This window comes from Myotis daubentonii, chromosome 2 (genome assembly GCF_963259705.1).
Source record: "Myotis daubentonii chromosome 2, mMyoDau2.1, whole genome shotgun sequence".
NCBI classification, from domain to species: domain Eukaryota; kingdom Metazoa; phylum Chordata; class Mammalia; order Chiroptera; family Vespertilionidae; genus Myotis; species Myotis daubentonii.
In genome coordinates, this window is record NC_081841.1 from 215,568,066 (window position 1) to 215,591,179 (window position 23,114).

General features: G+C 45.0%; 1 protein-coding gene across 7 annotated transcripts in view; it reads right to left on the reverse strand.

Moving 5' to 3' along the window:
- Nucleotides 1-23,114, reverse strand: part of TENM3 (teneurin transmembrane protein 3) — a 584,034-nt gene that overhangs the window by 158,697 nt on the left and 402,223 nt on the right. For all 7 annotated transcript variants that reach the window (XM_059685785.1, XM_059685788.1, XM_059685787.1 and 4 more), the window contains one exon: nucleotides 7,460-7,697. In XM_059685785.1, coding sequence (XP_059541768.1) covers nucleotides 7,460-7,697 — 238 coding nt within the window. The remainder of the gene's footprint in view (nucleotides 1-7,459; nucleotides 7,698-23,114) is intronic.

Here is a 23,114-nt window from a genome sequence, read left to right on the forward strand (position 1 = left end):
GATTCTTCTCACAATTCTAAGATACCTACCTCCGCAGCTGAAACGGCTATTTCTCACAAAAATTAGTCAACACACAAGTTCTCGATAGCTGTCATTTAACTTTACAAACACTAAATCAATGATCACACTTTTAAATGTGCAGCATAGAAAAGGAATAAGGAAAGGAAACTAAAGGGCCAGGTATTTTACATGACATTTCAATATATCCTTATAAAATCTTTGTGACGTGTGATCAAGCCCATTTTATGGGGGGAAAAACACAATATAAAAATGTATGAGCCCTCTGCCCAAGGTTACGTAGCGAGTAGGGTGGTGCGATTTGAACCCAGATCTGTCTGTCCCCAGACAGAAGCTTTTCCTAGCACTCCAGGACGGGAAAGAAGCGGTATTATATTAGTGCAGGATGTCATCGGCACACGATGAATTCCGGTGGTGTTTTAAGTGGTTCAGACTATGGGTGAGATGCTAAGAAATCATAAACAGAGCCAAAGCAGAATCAGAGGGTTACAAAGTGAGATTTATTAAGCTCAGTTGGTTAATTGCATGTCCCAGAATTTAATCTTATGGGGTAGAAAACAGGCTTGAAATTAAAGGAGAAAGACATGAAATCGGCAGAAGCATGTCAAGGCACAACAAAGAAGCCAGGAAGAGATAAGCAATTACCACCAACAGGGTCCATGTGAATCGGTAATGAACCTGAGGATGAAATTTCAGAGGAAAAAAACACACCACAGTTTTAAAAATGGATAAAATTTAATTCTAGGAAAAGGTAAAACTACCATGTAGGAATGACGTTAAGTAGAGATAAAACACACACATTTAAGAAAAAGGACTGGAACGCATGTTCACAGACAATGTGAGTGAAGAGTAGAAGCATAAAAGAAATCTCACAGAACAGTTACTGAGAAGGAGAAGTACCCAACATGAATAGATCCCACTCAGGAAAGAACGGATTAAATCCTCAGTGGCTACGGCCGAAGTCCTACGCTAAGACCCATGGCTGTCCACGCTGATCCTGTTCTCAGTGACTAGAGATGTGTTAGGAGTAGTGACAATCCACTTCCCTCTGCCCCATGGATATCAAGGTCATCATATGAATATTTCATACAGATTGCTGGTTATCCAAGACCAAACATGATCAGAGTGTACAGTATTTGCAATTTCTTTCTTTTCTAATCCTCACCCGAGGATAACTTTGCATTGATTTTTTTGGAGAGTGGAAGAGAGAGGGAAAGACAGAAAAATCGGTGTGAGAGAAACACATCGATTGGTTGCCTCCTGCCAGAGCCCCGACCAGGGCCAGGGAAGAGCCTGCAACCGAGGTACATGCCCTTGACCGGAATCATTCCCTTCAGTCCGCAGGCCGATGCTCTATCCACTGAGCCAAACAGGCTAAGGAAATTTCTTAAAATTAACTCTTTAAAAAAGCAGTTAGGCCTCTAGCCTAATGACTAATGCATACTTTCTTGGTGTCTTCATTGCTATTACAGGCAAGCTGGTTCACTTCAATGAAACAAAGGAACACGCCTGCTCTACCGGGCGGTGCCTTCCTCACGCTCAAAAGCGGCCTACGCCGGAAATGCCTGAGATGCGGGGGCCTCTCCCCTCTGACTGAAGGGAGACTGCGTGATTCCCTCCAAACTCTTCCGACCTCCGCTAAGGACACGCTTCAAGGCTATGGGAGTTGCCTTTCATGATAATCTGAAGGTGTGTTTTTTTCGTTACAAGAACAAAATTAGCAGACGTAGGGTTCTTTCCTACATTCACTTACTTTTTGTTGAGTGATAGGAATAGTGAAAAAAAACAAGAGGTTTTACTCTGATAAAAATGTGGTTTGTGCTCGGCCTACCTAACACATAAAGGTAAATTTGTTATTACTCCACATATTCCTCTTACAGGTGCACATGTATCTCTTCATAGGCCTTTTAAGAAACACCGTAAGTCATTAAAGATGAGATATTTCAAAAGACCTAGGACCCAGTTGATTTGTACTATTTATTAGTATGTAATTTTAGATGAATTTTCAGGGTTTTTTTTTTGATGCTGTTGTTTGTTTGTTTCTTTTTAATAAATGCAGATGATGAGATTCTCAAAGATGAATTAAGAATTCTGAGCCTGGCTGGTGTGGCTCAATGGTTGAGCAATGACCTATAAACCAGGAGGTCATGATTCGATTCCCAGACAGTGTACGTGCCCCTGTTTCCGCTCAATCCCCAGTAGAGGGTGTGTAGGAGGCAGGCAATCGATGAGTCTCACTCATCAATGATGTTCCTATTTTTCTCTCTCTCCCCCTTCCTCTCTGAAATCAATAAAAACATATATTTTTGAAAAAGAATTGTTAGCCTAGGTCCCCATACAATTTTAAAGTTTGTGTTCAGTAACCTACTTTCTTCATTTTTGCATCTCTTTTCCACATTCTGGGATATTCTTTCCCCACAGGCACCCTGGGTCTCCCCAAACTTCAATGAAAGGGTAAGGCATCACATAGTGAACCTATGTCAGCTGCCGGGGACCAATTCCAGCAGGTCATCATTTCAAGAGTTTCATCAAAAGGTTGATGAGACTTGGGGACTCACCAGGGTTGAGTCACGCATGTAGTCACCTGTTGGGAATGGCTAAAGGCATTTCCCCAAACCTGACTAGGAAACTGATTGTGGCTGCCAGACAGTTACAGGGCATCTTAATCTACATGTTATTGCCTCCTACTGGCCAAACACCTGAACAGCCATAGGCTATTCCCCAAACTGACAATGCTTCTGTCCCTTTGAAACCTTACCCTTTGAAGTGTATCATCTCCACCTTGCCTTAGGGTAAATTGTGTTAATAGAAGCAAGGGTCCTAGACAAGGAGGGAGTCTTCAGTTCCTTTAGCTGAAGGTCCTCTGACCCCCAATACCTTTCAAAATTAAATCTCGTCTCCAGACTCTTTATTAGTCTCTGGATTCCTATGTCATCTGCCCACAGCCTTTTCCAGATTCCTGAACCCTTCTTGATGTTGAGACATGAACCCCGGCAGTCAGTGGGGGCCCTCCCTGGAACATTTTACTGAGTATCTTCAGTCACGGAGACTCCTACTACTCAGCACCTGCGGCAGGCAGCTGGCCATCAGCACGTGGGTGGAGGTAGTTTTTCAATGGGGAGCGCACTCCCCTGGTGCTGTGCTGCCTCAATGGCAGGGTGCTGCCTACACTTCTGATTGGCGAGGCTGAGCCGGCCCTGACGCTCCTAGGATAGTCTCGCTCTTGTCTAGAACCATTTAGAGTGAAGATTAAAGTCAGGGGAAAAGGGACTATCAGTTTAGTACGTTATACTTCTGGTTAGGGATTTTATTTGTTTTTAAAGATGCAGCCATTGATTTCACGTTAAAACCGCCCAGGACATCTCAATATTTAAATTAAACATGCAATAATAAAAAGGTCATTTCATATGCAATTTCATACATTAGTAATTAGCAAAGCATTACTGAACTACAAGGTAAAAAGCTATGGGAACATAACTAATGAACTATCAATGCCAAAGTACACTTTATAATAAAACAAGACGTTAATAAATGTTTTATTAAACGGCTACAAAAGAACGGTTTTGTTAACATCTAATAGGGAACTGCGTACTAGGCTACTTAATTCACATCCACAAACGAGGACCCCGCAGGCCATTAACTTTACAATTGCTGAAGGTCAGGGCTTCGATGAGAGTGACTGAGCTACACCTTTAAGTGCTGTGCTGTGGGGGCCAAGTCTAAGCCTTCCCTCAGCCGCCTGGAGTCTGGGCAGGCGTAGCTGCGGTTACGCCCTGAAGCAGCTATTAAATGGCCTGCAGGTGAACTACAGGAAGTATAAGGAACACTCAGCTCAAAGGAAAGGAACTGTGAGGAAAATTCCACACGAGCAGTCACGGTACATCTGGGCACTGATTGTTATTTGTGGCGACGGATGGTGAGACACCAAAGATATGTTTATCAACTGCAAATGCTTGTTTGCCTCTTCCTGTGATTGCAGGGGATCTGAAACGCACCGAGAATACAGACCAGCACTGGTCTATTTTCTGAGTAGAAACGTGCAATACAGTGGTATCGATGGTCTCCAGCAGCAACAAATGTTAGACTCATCAGAGAAAGGACGTACACATTTTTATGGACGCGAGAAACTGTCCTATTCCTCTTACAGGTGCACGCGTACCCTGCTTTTTAAATAAATAAAAAAACCCTGCTTTTTAAATAAATCGAAATGAAAGCTATGCCAAACCAGATAGGACAAGGAAGGAACTATTTTAGGTCTTCTCTCCAATTTACATAAACCGACCGTCCACACAGGACTGCAATTTTCCTGGATTTATTACACGCCAATTTGTGACCAGCCGCGATCGATCTACGCTGACAGGAGAAAAGGGGAGGAGCCAAAGAGAAAGACACAGAGGTTCTTAGCTATATAAAGAATTTCATACTTTATAGTTTATATTTTTAAAGGGCAGTTTCAGAACAGCGAGGATCAGTAAGATGAGTATGTAGAAATAATAGAAATAACTGCCAAAGATGAAACGCTACAGTAGATGAACAACTTGTTACAGGCAGACACAGTGGAGATAGAGTTGTTCCTGTAGCTGAAACGGAGCCTGAGACTCCTGCTCAATGGGGAACCTTAACTAAATAAGGAAAAAAATCGATGAGAAGTGAGGCTGGTTCCTCCTCTCAGGAGTTCCAACCAAGCGAGACGAGGAAGGAAGCCGCAGCTCGGCTGTGTCAGTGCGGGAGAGACAGCCGTGCCCTGCTCCCGCTGGTGCCACTCGGTGCCTGCAAGCTCAAATGCCACCTCTCTTTTTCAATCCTCACCCCAGGATAATTTTTCTATTGATTTTCAGACGGAGTGGATGGGAAGGATGAGGGGGATGAGAGAGAGAAACGTCGATTGGTTGCCTCCTGCACATGCCCTGACCAGGAATGGGGAGCAAACCCGCAACCGAGGCACATGACCTTGACCGGGAATCGAACCAGCGACCCTTCAGCCTGTGGGCTGACACTCTAACCACTGAGAAACTGGCCATGGCTAAAATGCCACATCTTTTTTTCTTTTTAATCCTCACCTGAGGACATTTTTTCCATTGATTTTTAGAGAGAGCGGAAGGGAGAGGGAGAGACAGAGAAACACCGATATGAGAGAGGTACACCCATTGGTTGCCTCCCGCATGCCCCCACCAGGGCCAGGCACCTGCAACCAAGGTACATGCCCTTGACCGGAATCGAACCCAGGACTCTTCAGTCCACAGGCCAATGCTCTATCTACTGAGCCAAACCATCCAGGGCAGAAATGCCACCCCTTTTAATTAGCAATAGTTATAAGGTGAACATTAAAAATGAGAAAACAAAGCCATACTACAAATGAACATTTTTAGCATGGTAGACAATTTTCAGATTCATTATTTTTTTATACATATATGAGATAATATCATCAGGTAGGCTTTCCACCTATGTCAACTCATAAAACCTAAGATGCAATTCCATTGATGGTTCAATAACTGTATTGCTCTGAAGTGGAATTTCAAGTAGTATTGCTTTGCTATCACCCCCAGAGTGATTTCTGAATACAGAGATATCAGCTATGATTTCACACACAGCCATAATGGGTTGTACTCTGAAGGGCTACTTTCTTTCCTGACTTTACCAACCAAAATTCATTAGTATAACATGAGGAATAACAAGAACACAGCATATCTTTCTGCAAAATTATTCCAGTTCTCTCCAGTCTAAGAAGTGGCCTTAAGGAACAGCAACCCTCCCACTAACACTAGAATTTTTGAGTGTCCTGTGCTACATAGAACACCCTGAAATTAAACATGCTTCTGATGACTCAACTGGACATATTTCAAAAATATTTGTCAACACAATATCAACTACAACGCAATTATCCATATTCACTTATATGACTCCACTGGAAAATTCCTTCTTTCCTAATAAAATTTTTCCAAGTGAAAACAGTGAGCCAGCACTGCTGAGTGGTTCGGTGGGTGCTAGTGAATGACACTGGGTAAAGTTAGCTCTGTGCTTGCAACCTGGGGGAGAAGAGGTGTGTGCAGAAGACTCCATGCACAGTGAGGAAATCCGCCACCTGCCGACTTCTCCTGTACTTTCTCTAATTCCTCAGGAAGAGGGTCAATAATAGAAAACCAACAATACAACTGCAGCTACTCTTGGCTGCACTACAGATAAAAACACAAGAGTACTTGGCAGTTCCTAGGTCAAGAGTAAAAGAAAAGACAGCAAGATTTTGATTGTTGACAACTGTGAGGACCTCCTGTCAGCTCATCCTCAGGGCAAAATTCCTTTAGATGGTGCATTTAATGGCAAAAAAAGAGAGGAATTTATGCATCGGGGGACCATTGCATCACCTGAAGCCTGACTGAGATGCTGACACCCACAAAGGGGGGACTCCAGGAGCAGGCTGTGTAGGGGACACTCTCCCCGGGTACCGAGTCCTCTATCTGGGTTTATATGGTGACGATGCTTGCCCTCTAAGTCTAATGGAAACTCAGGGCAGAGTAGAACTAAATACTCAGGGGCCTGTCAGGGCCATGTGGCTGCAAAGCTGCCAATAAGAGCAATGCGGCGGGACCCCTCCCTCTCTGCTTGTGTCACACATGATGTAACGGAGACACGGCTGTGGAGGTTCAGGACAAAGAAAGCGGTCAAACTTCCTGTATCTGGAGACATTTAATAAGGAAGTGGATCGGCTCGCACAGCTCTCACTCACTGGTCTGCACTTTTGTACGAACAGGCTGCCACCCCTGGGCCTGCTGGTGCTCAAGTTCACGGAGACACCAGTGCGTGTGCAGACCAAGCACGTGGCTGGCGCAGCCTCGGGGACAGCCCGAGACGGGCCGTCACGCAGAAGTGGGCGGAACGACTCCGTAGGTGACAGGTGGCTAGTGGCCTGGTGACACCCGAGGATGAGTTTCAGGAAGGGCGCTGGAACGCGCATCCTCAGGAAGGACTCTGAAGGCCCTGTCTAGGGGTGAACACGGTGGTTCAGGGAAGAAAGATGGAGAGCCAGTCCCACCCCTCTCATCCTGCACGAAACGAAAATGTCCTCACGGTCACCTGACTTGTGCTCAAGTACCGCACTTGGGCGTCCACTATGAGTTTCCGATGTAACGGACACAGCCCAGCGGGGAAAGTAGGGCTGTCTAGTACCCGGTAGACGCTGGCCGTGTTCACAGCCTGAATCCCGTTTTACATCTCCGTCCTTGTCTAAACACGTGCGATGATTTGTGCACAAGAAAACCCCCCACAAAAAACGGTAGTAAGGGCAGTTCACTGGCCCAGCCATAAAAAACTCAGCCACCACCAGGAACCACTCTTCGAAAAGAGCAAACAGCGTATGTAAGTTTGCTCAGTTCCTGTTCCTACGGGAAAGGCTGGGCGAGTTGAACCGAAACCTGTGCTGACGCCCCGAGCCCGGAGGAGTTACCTGCTTTCCAGGGGGACATTACTGCCAAGGACCCAGCTGTCCTGCAGCTGGACGGACTCGGGTGTGGTTTGCAGCTCGGCGGGCAGCGCAGCCGGCGGGGCCGGACTCTGGTTCCTCCTGTTCGTCAGGGAGTTTCTGTTGAGGGAGGTGATGGACGGGTGGTGCTGGGCCGCGTGCTGCTTGTGGGGCGGGGGCAGCGGCTGCAGGGTGGACTGGCCTTGGCTGTTGGCAGGTTGCTCTGAAAATGGAAAAGGACACTCGTTACCTGTGTGTCCGCAGACGGCCACACCGACACACGCTGCCCGCTGCTGGGGATCTGCTGCGTGAATTAGAATGAAAACCTGCCTATGAATCCATAACCTAATACATTTGCATATTATTCTATTAAGTGGGTGTTGGGCGACATTCTCTAAGCGCGGCTTTACCCTTGATACCCAGAGTTCTGATTAATATACAACAGATGGCAAAATTGCTTTTGGTTCTAATTTGCTTCAGACTTTTTTTTCATCTGGTTTTATGAACACCTACAGAAAGCACATGACAGCTCCCCTAATGCGCCTTTTGATTCCAGCCTTATTTAAACAAACCAAGCCTGAAATTAAATGGGTAGTTTCGGTAGAACACAAAGGTTTGCGAAATGCGTATAATCTCTATAATTATTTGATGGCGTTTTTTTAAGAGTTATTTAACTGCAATAAATTATGCCAAGCTCGCGGCTCGACAGCGGCAGATCTGCTCTAGTGCGTCCCGGACGCGGCAGGTCTGCGCGCGATCCGCTCGGAGACGCTGAGGGCTCTTCAGCAGAAGGTCACTCTGGGAAGCAGGTGCTGCTTCATGGGTATTTAACAGAATCACATCTGACCACCACGTCAGAACACTCGCAGACTTAATGACCGTTACACTCATTGGAACACACCGCAGACTTGCCAATTTCACGGCGGGACCGCGGCAGAACGGCGTGCGGAGTCAGTCCCAGGTGACTAGAGTGGGGTGTGCCCCTATGTCAGTGGTACAAAAATTTTGTCCTAAACCAGAATCAGGAAAGATCCAGACAACTTCCAAATATAAATACAACGTTAGGTTGTAACCAGAAAAGGGTCCCCTAACGCTAAGATGTCGTAAGTGAAAGTTTGCAGATTCTGAGCCATACTTTTCAACCTCATTACCTACCCGGCTTTGGAAATGCCAGGATTCACAAAGGCTACATTTTAGCAAGCAGACAGAGGACGCCTTCATTTCATGCTAAACTTATTCCGGTTCCACACACAAAGATGTCAATTTCTTACTAAATGTAGTTCAAAGGGCAATATAATTTTAAAGTGATGTATTAAACCATGCTATTAATATAAATGCACATATTAAAAGGGAATAGGAAACATAGGGACTATCTTTCATCTACAATGTGAACGCCAGCAGTGATGAAGCCAAATTAGACAGCCAAGCATTATAATTCTGGTCACATGAAATGAATACATGATATATAATCGTCTAACTATATATTACTAAACCTCTTTACAGGGGACACCAATTAAAATAAGCCCTCCCCTAGCATATCATATCAGTAATTACCGCGTGCTCCGATTTGTCTCAAATAATCCATTTCACATCATTTAACAAGTAATAATTTCTTACTCTTGAAGTGAGGGCCAGAGATATCACCTAAATATACGAAAAAAGCAGCTTCCTCGCCCAGTCTCTCTTCGTGAAGATCCCCATACTAGACACGAGAGAAATCTGGCCCAGTCCGTTGCTTTGGTGCTCATGAAAAATTATGTGTCTAAACCTCAGTTAAATTGAAATTAGCCTTTGGGGGGAAACGCAGAGTTAAAATAGCACATAGTTTAACGGTGTTAGAAAAAATGAAACTAACAGTTTAAAATTCACAGAAGATTTATCGCTCAGGTACACAGAGTAATGAACTAGCTCTGCCGCCCCAGCATCCGTGCCTGTGTCTGTCGTTAAGGGACATTTCAAGCTGCTTGTTGGATGACAGAATAAGCTACAGTTACTGGGGCCTAGACCAGGTAGGTGTCAATGGAATGGAAACAGGGAAAAGTACTAAGACGGTGTCTAAAAAGAAGAAGAGGGTTGGATCAGACGACTCCGTGTTTTTAAGCATGGTGCCATGAAAGAGTGGTATTATAAAATACATAATGTATTCTATACCTCATATATAGAATTGCAATAATTTACTCCATATAATCCTATATTATGTATATACTAGAGGCTCGATGCAAGAAATTTGGGCAAGGGGCTCGGCCCTCACAGCCATGAGCCGCAGCTTCATCCGGGAGGTTGTCTGGAAGGATGTCCGGAAGGTCGTTTGGCTGTCTGGTCTAATTAGCATGTTATGCTTTTATTATTATAGATGATCTATAGGGTGTCCCAAAAATGTATACACACTTTAACAGCTTACAGATCAATTTCGAAAGTGAAATGTATTTTAATAAACACCGCCTTTGTAGTTATTCAAAGTGTGTGTATGCATTTTGGGGATATACTCTATGTAGAATAAATTATAAATAAGGTATTACACTACATAAAGGAAAGCTGTGTAGCAGCGGTCACATTGCCACGTTAATTTCTAACTCTGTCAGCATCATGACTGGGTGCCTCAGTTTCCTCATCTGTAAGATGGAAGTAACACTGCCCCATTGAGCTATTCGTGCAATCTAAGGATTCAGTGACATGCACTCATTCATTCATTGATTCACCCAGCCACCCTGCATACATACATCAGGTCTCTGTGTTTCAAGGATATGCTGTTCATAACAGGTGAAAGCACTGTGTCGAAGGGAAGGCATTGTGAATGTTCAGATTGTTATTGAAAATTAAGTGATTTTAAGATATATTATCATCAGCAAATATTTCAACAGGCTGAACTCAAGATTCTAAATCTTAAAGCAAATAAAAAGATAGCCGAAACCGGTTTGGCTCAGTGGATGGAGCATTGGCCTGCGGACTGAAAGGTCCCAGGTTCGATTCCGGTCAAGGGCATGTACCTGGGTTGCGGGCACATCCCCGGTGGGAGATGTGCAGGAGGCGGCTGATCGATGTTTCTCTCTCATCGATGTTTCTAACTCTCTATCTCTCTCCCTTCCTCTCTGTAAAAAATCAATAAAATATGTTAAAAATAAAAAGATAAACAGCGAGAAAAAGCTTCCATGTAAGGTTTCAAAAACAGTTAGTGCCACTGCGGCCTCCTCTAGGCTCCCTCGTCCATTCGGCACCTGTATTGTCTGGGAACGTAGCATGTACAAGGCACCCTGCAAAGACCCACGCTCTTTCCAGCTGCGTGTCCGGGCTATTTCAGCTCAGTGTGTCCTGTCCGCTGGGTCCTCGACTACATCACCAGGAGACCTACCAGCAAAACAAATCCAGGTAATGAAAGTGCGGGCCAATCTAAAATCTGACGGAACAGAGTAAGGGCAGCGTCTGAGTGGAGGAGCTGAATGGCCAGAAATGTAACTTCTGCAGCAGCCCAAGGCAGACGCAAGGCCCGCGGCCTCGGCTGGCGGTCAACGCTACCCTTGAGTTTTGGACTCATTAGGACATAAAACTGGCTGAGTAGGTGCTTATCTACACCAACGAATTCAAGACAGAGTAGGTTCACACAGGAGAACAAGATAAAATAAGACTGAACGTAGCCAAAAAGGAAGACAGAATAACAGAAAACTGAAAGATAAGATAAAGCCAGATGTGAGGTTAGCGGACAACATCCCGGCTGTGTAGTTCTATGTATTTTTAAAGTAGGATACAAATCTGGCTCTAAATTATCTAGTTGTCAAAACAAAGAGAAAAACAAGACCAGTTACATAATTCGGAGTGTTTTCAAGATACAAGAGTTTGCTCAGAAATGTGTAACTATTACTGGCACTGAGGATGGAGAGAAAATTCTCAAGTCCTCGTATGAAGAACAACTGAACACCCAGGGAAAGTTTTATGACCGAGGTTCAACACTGACACGAGGAGACAGAAAGCAGGGACTAGCCTGGGAGACCGGCCCTCGGAGTCTAACACAGGAGGGCAAATCCACACGAGAACAACCTAACCATTAACTGCAGGCTTTGCTGGAAGCTAAGCCATCGACTCAGGCTTGGCGCTGGGATGCAATGGCTGAGTCACAGATGGGACAGGCACATCCCAGTCACCAGGTTTAATGCTCCCGAAACGTAGCTCTCCACATGTCATTTTACTCCAAATGGCCCCCTAGGGCCTCTGACACCTCCGGTGAACTCTAAAGGTGAGTGGTATACTTGCTCAAAGAGAGCCCCAAACATATTTTTGCAAAAAGCTTTCCCATGAATCCTCTTACGTATCTTTGTTCAAGTCAAGCCTGGTGCCCCCACTGCTGCTTAGTTGCTTCTCACCAGAAAGACATGTTCCTTCTCCTTTCTCTACCCAAATCCCATGCATTGCAAACTCTAAGATGACAGCCTTCCGGTTCTCTTCCAGCTGAGGTCAGTGATCGCTTCTCTGACACTTATTTTTGTTAATCTTCACCCGGGCATATTTTCCCATTGATATTTGGAGAGAGTGGAAGGGAGAGGGAGAGACAGAGATAAAGACTGATGTGAGAGAGACACATCGATTGGTTGCCTCCTGCATGCACCCCGACCAGGGCTGGGAACCTGCAATCAAGGTATGTGCCCTTGACCGGAATCTAACCCGGGACCCTTCAATCCACAGGCCGACGCCCTGTCCACTGAACCAAACCGGCAAGGGCTCTGAGGTTCACTTTAGCTGTCCCTTTTTCTCTCTGCTCTCTCCACTTTCCCCTCGATATTACAACTCATCTTAAGGGTCGCATGTCCTCTGCTAGAGTCTCCATGGGCCAGGTTCACGTTCACTTCACTTCAGAACCCCCTAAAGACCACACAAGGATAAATTATTTGTTGAGTGAAGGGTGATTTGTGAAAAAGCCAATGAAGAGAGGCTGACGTGGTGAAAATTGGAGCCTGCCCATACTGTCTTTATTATTTTTTTAAATATATTTTATTGATTTTTTACAGAGAGGAAGGGGGAGAGATAGAGAGTTAGAAACATCAGTGAGAGAGAAACATTGATCAGCTGCCTCCTGCACACCTCCTACTGGGGATGTGCCCGCAACCCAGGTACATGCCCCTGACCGGAATCAAACCTGGGACCCTTCAGTCCGCAGGCTGACGCTCTATCCACTGAGCCAAATCGGTTAGGGCTGCCCATACTGTCTTTGATTGTAAAGCAATTAATTACAAGCATGTCTTATTTCCCCAAATAAATTATTTTTGGAAAAAAGAATATTTTTATTGATTTTTTTTTTGAGAGAGGAAGGGCGAGGGATAGGTAGAAACATCGATGATTGAGAATCATTGATCGGCTGCCTCCTGCACGCCCCCTACTGGGGGTTGAGCCTGAAACCTTGGCATGTGCCCTGACCAGGAATCGAACTGTGACCTCCTGGGCTGATGCTCAGTCATGGAGCCACACTGGCTGGGCCCCAACCAAATTCTTAGAGTCTGAAAGGCAAGGATTCTCACTTCAGTTTCCTTGGGTTTCTCAGGACCTTCACTAAGCCTTGAATTTGTATTTTAAAGCTTATGATTAGAAATACTCCAAATTAAATATTTTAGAAAAGGTGCAGGTTCTTTTTTCAAAATATTTTTCCCTGCCTTTCTGTTTTTAAAGTAAAAATGTTGTCACAATGCTTACTAGCAATTACGTATCGTACCCAACCAGTGTCTTTACTCGGTTCAGTCTTTCTTTTGCAAGTTCCTATTGCTCACGTAACTTTCATGACAGTCTAATGGTTGCTTGCTTTTATTTGATAAATTGAGCAAAAATTAATAAATATCAGACAAGCTATTGGTCATTCTGCTCAGCCCTTCACCACCAAACAATTCAGTTTTTGAACAGTGTCATTGAGGCTGTCCCCTGACCCTAGCCGCATGGGGTACCAACTTGGATCACAGTACACACTCAGTAAGTGTGTCAACTATTAGACCACAAAAGGGCTGTTGGCTAATGGGGTACATTCCAGTTAAAGTGACTTATAAACCCCAACTCCTAGCAAATGCAGGCAGTGTTGACTGACCCTGCGGGGAAGGAATGAAACTTTTGACACGGTTCCTAACAAGTCTGCTGCTGAGCCAGGGAGGTAAAAGGTGCCATGGAGACAAAGGACAATGAATATGGGGTACTTAGTTTTCAGTGGGGTACGTGTTGATAAGCTCCCCATCTCCAGGAGCCCCATTTCTTTTTTTATACATTCCATTGTTTTATTTATTTTTTTGACTTTTAATTTCTTTATGGATTAAGGTATTACATATGTGTCCTTATCCCCCATTTCCCTCCCCCCGCACTCATGCCCTCACCCCCCTGGTGTCTGTGTCCATTGGTTAGGCTTATCTGCATGCATACAAGTCCTTTGGTTGATCTCTCCCCGGTACTCCCACCCTCCCCTACCTTCCCTCTGAGTCTGACGTTCTGATGGAGTCTTGATGGTGCTTACGGAAAGGAGGCAAGAGAGACGGAGCCTGGCGCACAGTAAGTGCTGAGTGGGAACGTATCAATGGCGGGAAGATACTGGCACGTGGTGAGGTAAAGTGAAGCGACTGAAGACCCCATCTCAGGAAGTAACACAATCAGATAGGTCTGCGGAGCAAGTGATTTCCTTTAACAGGCAAGCAAACAAGAATCAGAAAGGTCGCAGGAATAAAAATTAAACCAAGGTCCTGCCGGTTCCCACAGAAGAGGAATCTGATCGCATAATCCTGAGGTTGGTCTGTCTCTCCCGTCTGGTATGACCGCAGGATCGCGTCAAAAAAAAAAAAGGGGGGACACCTGGTTTCGTAATGTATCGGGCGTATTTGTTGGTTTGACTTTTTATTTTTTTATTTTTATTTTTTTAAATATATATTTTATTGATTTTTTACAGAGAGAAGGGAGAGAGATAGAGAGTTAGAAACATCGATGAGAGAGAAACATCGATCAGCCGCCTCCTGCACATCTCCTACTGGGGATGTGCCCGCAACCCAGGTACATGCCCTTGACCGGAATCGAACCTGGGACCTTTCAGTCCGCAGGCCGACGCTCTATCCACTGAGCCAAACCGGTTTCGGCTGGTTTGACTTTTTAAATGAACAGCCACCCCTGGCAGCTTCCAGTGTGTGCAGTGCAGCTCCTGTCTGATGTAAGGCCTTGGGCTATGGTCTCCGGGGAGCAGAGTGGAAATGGGCTTTCAAACAGGAAAGCTGGGGGGGAAATGATACCTGCAGGCAGATCCAAACACCGCCGTGGTCCCGTGAGTGTGGGTGCGCTGGTGTGCCGGCCTCTGCTCACGCCGGATTGGCAGGTGAGAGGGGGATGAGGGGTGAGGAGGGGAAGGGGCTGGCCCTGGCTCTGAGCAGGTGTCACCATGGCTACAACCACGGCTCCTCGGCCCACTCCCTTCCCTCTCTGTCCTCCCTGGACCGCAGTCCCTGGAGGCAGTTGTGCGCTGGCTGCCAAGGTCCCCAGGGAAGAAGTGCTCTAACCCGGAAGGGAGCAGAAGCTAGGGGCGGGGACCTGGGCTGCGGGGAAAGAACTGCCTGCAGTTTGAGTCAAATCTGCCAACAAAAGACAAATGGGAGATGCAGAGAGGGAGTTGGAGGGGGGCAGGAGGGGGAGAGGGAAGGGGGAGGTGGAGAGAAACACAAAAGAACAGAAACATTTCTAACTTTACCGAACAGAACAGTCGTCCTTGCCTCGTCTTGGATACTAACAGTCGTTTGTTTTTATTTGATAAACTGAACAAAAATTACAGCAGGTGATTTAAGCGCTCACATCACTGCCAGCTGAACAAATAAGCTCAGCTCCAGAACTAGACACATTTAGGAGCCACAGCCATGGACTGGGGTGATGAGCAGAGGTGGGTTGAAGTCTTTGCTTCTGTATCATGAAATGGACGCATCCTCACTTCACTTCCTGGCCACACCTTTACCTGTCTGCCCTCCTACCCGTCTCAACAAAATGTAAGTTTTTTAAAATGTAAGTTTTTTTTTTTCCAAACTCACCTCTCCCTTGAGACAGTCGCCAAAACAAAACCTATAAAGCTCCTCGAGTTGTGCACTTCACTATCACGTTGGTTTTGAGAACCCCGAGAAAGAAGACACCTACCAAGAAAGGTGGCCACCTGGGCTCAAATGTGTGAAAAAGCAGAGCCTCACAGCCATTGCTGCCCAGGGGCCTGGCGCCCAAACTGCACGCAGGGAGAAGCCTGCCCGGACCGCCTGCCATCTGAGCCAGCCCTTAGGAAGGAGTTCCTGGGGCCCTATTTCAACCACTAGGGCTGAGGCTTTCTCTGTCCAATCAGAGCCCCACAGCTCTGATCAACAAGAGCAGCTCTATTCTGACCAATCAGAACAGTGCCTTTTGGACCAATCAAAAGTTTGCGTATTTGGCCCTAGCGGGTTTGGCTCATTGGATAGAGCGTCAGCCTGCAGACTGAAGGGTCCCAGGTTCGATTCCGGTCAAGGGCATGTACCTTGGTTTCGGGCACACCCCCAGTAGGGAATGTGCAGAAGGCAGCTGATCAATGTTTCTCTCTCATCAATGCTTCTAACTCTCTATCCCTCTCCCTTTCCCTCTGTAAAAAATCAATAAAATATAAACTCTTCTAAAAAAAAAAAAGTTTGAGTATTTGGAGTCCTCATTTGCATGAGGATGGACCCATCAGGGGCCATGGGTGGGGTCTTTTGTCCAGATAAGCCAGCTCCCCTCTGGCTCTGGAAACCACTTTCTCTGCAGACTGCCTTCCCCTGGCTGGGCTGGACCCCTATGATGTGTCCGCAGAGCAGCGCAGGGCCATGCAGACCAGCAAGGAGCAGAGCGGAGCTGTGTAGCCACAGAGGGGCCAGTGGCAGCTCTGTCTCACAGCTGTGCTGTATCACTACTGAGCTGTTTTGCACTGAATAAAGTTTCCTTCTTGGGGATTCTGTTGACACTGAATTGGCGCCAACAAGCACCGGTTATCAGTTTTGACTAGAGTGGCCCGAGCTTGCAGTGGATGGTCTCAATGTCCAAGGACGAGTCGTAGCCAGCTTTTGATCTTGAAAATCCCAACCTCAATTTGGGGTTCGGCTTCATCTTTTGTTCCATTATCAACGAGCTCAGCGATCTCACGGAGGAAGGCGCTTTCCTGGATTTGCTAACGGTAATTTAACAACGCCTCCTTCCTCCGGGTACATTTCAGGATTTATCAGGAAGGATGTGTTATACATTCAAAAACTTTATGACACCAAAAATAGTAAATTAAATATAGAAACGTCTCCTTTGCCCAGAAAATATCGTATGTATTGCAGACCATTAGTTGCCATGACTTCCCTATGAAGGAAGAAATTAAGTAGCGGGCATTTTCCTTAAAAATGGGGAGAGTCTGAGTTAAGGAAATAGGTGATTTCAGTAAGACTGCAACTCAGGTGAGTTCCTAGTAGAGCAAACTATTTAGACAGTCAGAGTGCCTTCTCTTCTCCGTTCCCACCTGCCCTCCCAAATCCTGTATCAGTAAGATAACCACCTATGGTGGTGTAATGGGAATTGGGAGAGAAAGACCTCACGTCACACAGAAAGTCTCTTTTACATAAACCTACCCCTCTGGTTCGTTATTTCATCTAGTGATTCTCACACAAGCCACGTATTTGGAAATAAACTGTCCACTGACGTACCTCTGCAGGTCACCGTGTAAAAATGCTCACCGCCCATTATCTGCCACAGACATTTCAGATAGCTGCATACAAATCAAATGAAAATTTTTAAAAATGTGCTTTAAAACCGTAAAACCCGTGTAAGTAAACATTATCCTTCTTATCACCATCATCAGACGATTGACTGTAAGGCTATTTACATAAAGACACTGGGGTATGAAAAGCCTTAGAGCTGGGAAAGGAAGACGGGCGCTGACCGGAGGACATTACGTGAGTGAGCACAGATGGAGTCATTTGCTATACTTACTGAGTTAGTGAGAATTTGGTTCAGTTTCTCTAGGGCCATTCTTTGAAGATTAGAAGAAATCATCAAAGTGTGTCTTTAAATCTTTGTATTCTCTTTTTTCTCTGAGAGTCCATTGTACTCTCTATTTCAAGCAATGTGGTAACCTAGATTACCTAGCAACTTGTTGCTATAAAATACCCGTAACTGCCCTGACTGGTTTGGCTCAGTGGATAGAGGGGTCCCAGATTCGATTCCTGTCAAGGGCATGTACCTTGGTTGTGGGCACATCCCCAGTAGGGGGTGTGCAGGAGGCAGCTGATAGATGTTTCTCTCTCATCGAAGTTTCTAACTCTCTATCCCTCTCCCTTCCTCTCTGTAAAAAAAAAAAAAAAAATCAATAAAATATATTTTAAAAAATACCCAGAACTGCTGGGTAGAAGATAATACATACCTTTTAGATTACTTGCATTTAGTATATCTATGGAGTGTCTAACATGTGCCAGGCTCTGTTCCAGGCACTGAGGATATAGCCGTGAACAAAACAGCCAAGAATTTCAGCCCAACAGCAGAGCTTACACTTTAGGTTAATACAACTGACCTGGGAAGAAAGGACTGGCCAGAAACCGAGGGGAGAGAAAAAGTGTTGAGAGCCTGTGAGCCGACACTGCAGTTTCCCGGAGGAGATCGGCCAGTCTCTGCAACAATTTACTGATGAAATCGGAGAGAAGGCCTCAGTTGTTGCTGAGACCCCCTACAGGAGGTGCTATACTCTCAGTCTAAGAATAGACTTAAAAAAATCTTCTCATGGCAGCTGGAGCAAACAGGAATCTTGCTGTGTTGTCTTCAGCTCTCGCTGAGAACAAACAACTCTTGAAAATGTTAAACACTGGCCTGGGCTACCCTGGGAGTATTTAGGTTGAAACTTATACCATCAAGAAATTCTGGAAACCCCCAGCTAAGCAATTAGTATAAAAAGTGGTCCCTGTGCAGGTCGGTGTGGCTCAGTGGTTGAGTGTCCACCTACGAACCAGGAGGTCATAGGTGAACCTCCATTCCCGGTCAAGGGCACATGCCTGGGTTGTGGCCTTGATCCCCAGTAGGGGACGTGCAGGAGGCAGCCAATCAATGATTCTCTCTCATCATGGATGTTTCTCTCTCTCTCTCTCCCTCTCCCTTCCTCTCTCTGAAATCAATATAAAAAAAATGCTTTAAAAAAGTGGTCCTGGATCAGCAATGCTCCTTCCCAGTCACCTGGCAGAAGCAAACGCAAACCTTCTTTAACAGACTCTGTGCTGAACCCAAGTCACATAGGATTCCCACAGACAAAACACTGCCTTCGATGTGATTACAATCCAAAATTACAAAGCTTAAGAGGAAACAACCCACACGGAGCCGAACGCTACATACAAAATAAACAGCAGGAATTTTTATCTAATCAGATAAAACTACAAGCATGTTTAGAATTAAGGACTTAAACAATTTAACCAGTTAACCGCCATGATATTTTGAATTTAATTCAAAAAGGTCCTCCGCTTGGTCTGTGGACGCGTATGGCATACGAATGGTTAATAACAGAAGAATAAAGCATTAAGAAAAATATGTGGTAGTTATGAAAAAAAGTAAAACGTGTAAAACTAGGAAAAATGCAGCCACTGAAATTAGAAATGTATTGAATGGTTTAAACAGGACATTATTAGATACAACTGTAGAGGTGACCAGGAAACTGGGAAAGAGATGTAGGAAACTCAGTGAGGTGGCACCAGGAAGATCCAGAATGCTTAAATATGTACAGTAGTTCAATGACCAAAAAGCGAGACTGAGAAAGCTCAATACACAGCAGCAAGAGGCCCAGAAGACTAGAAGAGCATATTCTTCAGAGCTACTTAAACATTTCTTCGAAGTTCCTAATATACGTAATGTGAAATTACACAGACCGCAAACTTACTCATCTCGTTCTCATTTCATATGGATTATCTCTGCGACTAGAGGCCCAGTGCATGAAATTCGTGCACTGGCTGGGTCCCTAGTGGCTGCTGGCTGCCTGTCATCACCTCTGGCCAGGGCCTCCCTCCCTCCTTTGCCCCAGCTGGCCCCACCCCCTGGTCAAACCCCCGGACCTTCGGGTGGAGGGGACAATTTGCATACTACGCTTTTATTATATAGGAGGGTTCTTTTTTGTTATTGGATAACAGCTGCTTTGCTTGTTTTATTTAAAAGGTAACCTATTGAATGGCAATAGGTTCTCTTGGAAGATATTTTGGCTTCTATGGCTGCTGCTCAAAAGTGCATAGTTCATCTCACATGCCAAGCACCCTGGCCTATCCCAGTGGTGGGAATAAACGTTCAGGGACCTTGCTTGTTAAAGCAGTTCTTCTTGCACTGTGCGTACGCAAGCAATGCCACAGACATATTATCCTCTGTTGAAATTCTTGGCTTTGCATAATTATTTCTTACAGAAACATACATAAAAGTCATGTATTATACATGCACACAAACGGGATAAAAATACCTCTGAAATGTTTCAGGTGTATATTTCAGGATATTCTTCTACCCACTTAAAAAAATCCACCTGAGAGTAATAAGCAAAAAAGCAAGACGCTCTCCCAATCTTGACAATAAAAAATTGTTGATATACAATCATTAACACTCCCCTCTCCTCTCTCATTACCTGATAAACATCTGATTTTTGTGCAATTAAATTTTACTGACTGACTCTAGTGGAATATAGGATCTGATATAAATGAAACACGTTTGAATATGGAAAAGGACAGACTATAAAGACAACTAAAACCATTACTATGTGACAAGTGGCTTATAAAGAATAAGAAAAGCAAATCAAATATTCAAAATCATGCAGAATTTACAAACTTTTCAGATAGCATATCCCGTATCACAGATAAACGTGTGGTACGGAAGAAAGAGTACTAGGAAGGGTTCACAGGGTGGAGCACTTGCTTTCACTACCAAGGGTAACCACAGACAAGCCAACTTCAGGGCCGCAGCGTTTCTGCTTGTAAAACAAATGGTCATGGGGGACGGCAGGGGGCACTATACAGTGAATTCTAAAGACTTTCAGCTTTGAAATTCTCCTTAGTTTACACAATACATAATATTTCCTTCAAACATATTAGCTTGTGTCATGAATATTAAAAATTAAGATAATTTTAGAAAACTATATTATCTTTAGTTATATATATAAAACATTTACAAAAAGTAAATCATTACGACAGTCCTGGCCAGGTGGCTCGGTGGGTTGGAGCGTCGTACTGCACACCGAAAAGGTTGCGGGCCAATTCCCGGTCAGCGCACATTCCTGGGTTGTGGGCTCAGTAATCCCAGTCAAGGTGCATACGGGAGGCAACTGATCCGTGTTTCTCTCTCACATCCATGTTTCTGTTTCTCTCTCCCTTCCTCTCGCTCTAAAATCAATCAATACATCCTCTGGTGAGGATTAAAAACACAAACCATCCTACAAATGTAAATATTATGAAAACTTCTCCACAGTAACTCATGCCATAAATACCCTCCCATACTATCTTGGGTTAAAAATACCAAAAATAAGCCACTCTCTATTACCTTTCGTTGTAGCCTGGAACATCTTAAGGCACATCTAGTGAGATTCATTTTACATCAAATTTAAATTTGCTTCAGATTTCAATATTAAAATGGCTTGTGAAAACAAGTATGCAAAAAGCCAGGATGCAACTTTCAGACTTAAATGAAAACTGACCTGTTTTGTAAATGTTCTGATGACGATTATAATACGTTTTTAAAATGACAATTAACCAGTAAAGAGATTTTGCCTACTTTATCTGAACCTTGTTGTGAATTTTATTTTTTTAAATATTTCAGCAACTATAGGAGAAATAATTGATCTGACAACAACCTGCTGATCTTCTTTCCCCCGAATGTTAACTCTGCCATTGCTTTTTACCCTGCAGATCACTTGATATCGTATTTGCTACCCGCAGTTTATGGGGTTCATGCTGTCTAGAAATATCTTACCTTAAACTATAATCAATTTCTTAAAGAATTATTTTAATATATCTTTATTGATTTCAGAGAGGAAGGGAGAGGGAGAGGGAGATAGAAATATCAATGATGAGAGGAAGCCCTAGCTGGTTTGGCTCAGTGGATAGAGCATTGGCCGGTGGACTGAAGGGCCCCGGGTTTGATTCAGATCAAGAGCACATACCTCAGTTGCAGCTCCTCCCTGGCCAGGCCCTGGTCAGGGTGAGTGCAGGAGGCAACCAATCGATGTGTTTCTCTCACATCCACATTTCTCTCTGTCTTTCCCCCTCTCTGTGAAAATCAATGGAAAAATACCCTCAGGTGATAATTAAAAGAAATTATGAGAGACAATCATTAATCGGCTGCCTCCTGCATGCCCCACACTGGGGATTAAGCCCGAACCTGGGCATGTGCCCTGACCAGGAATTGAACGCTGACCTCCTGGCTCATAGGTCAACACTCAATTATTGAACCATGCTGGCTAGGGAAACTATAATCAATTTTAAGTCATATCCTAGCCAGTGAGTAGGATATTCCTTCCAGATCTTTTGCATTCTTGCCATTTGCAATGAGAGTGACCTTTTAAATGAAAACGGAGTATTGATGCTTTGTCAGTTTTTCCAATGATATTTTTTTATTGATTTTTGAGAGAGAGGAAGGGGGAGAGTCAGAGAGAGAGAGAAACATTGATCGGTTGCCTCTGGATGTACCCAGCTGGGGATCACACCCGCACCCTGGGCATGTGTTCTGACCAGGAATCGAACCAGCAGCCTTTTGGTGTAAGGGATGACGCCCCAACCAACTGAGCCTCCCAGTCAGGGCAGAGCTTTTTGATTAAAAGGGAAAGAGGGTCGTAAATTGCTACTTTGGTATGAGGTCTAATTTTCAGACTTTTCCCATGCACACTTGCGGAATTCCCCTTTCTGTCCTTAATAATCTGGGGATAATTTTCTGCGTGCGTGTAACACTAAAAGCCTCTTCCAAACACACACTTCTCCGCTGCAGTCATGACTGAGCATCGAGGGACAGCAGGAGGGTTCAGTGGACAAAATACTGAACACGGGAGATATGATAACCGAGAGCAAGATGAGATCACGTATGTGACTGCGTTCCGTGAACTGCAACGTGCTACAGATGTGTGCGGTACTAGAATTGTGTGGGAGACAAATGAGGTGTGTTTGCTGAGGCTGTGTAGTGCCTTCCAAAGTAGAATGATTTTCCCTCGTGTGCTAATGGCCACTGGAGACCTTCCCCTCCAAACAGAGGTTCAGAAAGCAGCCGGTGACTGAGATGCCCCTTCCTAGGTCTGGTCTTTTAGTCATGGGTCTGCACGTATGTCAGTCCCGTTCATTAAACCTTTCCATAAAAGAGCCAGGTGAGCACTGGATTTAGGGTGGAGAAGATGAAAGGAGACCTGGGGAACTAGTCTGCACGGGCAGCCACAATGAAACATCACAGACTGGTGACATGAGCAACAGAAATTCATTTCCCCACAGGCCTGGGGGCTGGGAGCCAGGGTGCAGGCCCCCGGGGTCCGTGTCTGGGCCTGCAGACAGCGGCCTGCGCCCCGAGGCCTCGATGGAGAGAGGGGAGCCTCTGGTGTTGTTCCTTCTAGGAACACCAACTCAGTCAGGTCAGGACCACGCCCTTAGGGTCTCTTTAACCATAATTATGTCTGTAGAGGTTCTATGTCCAG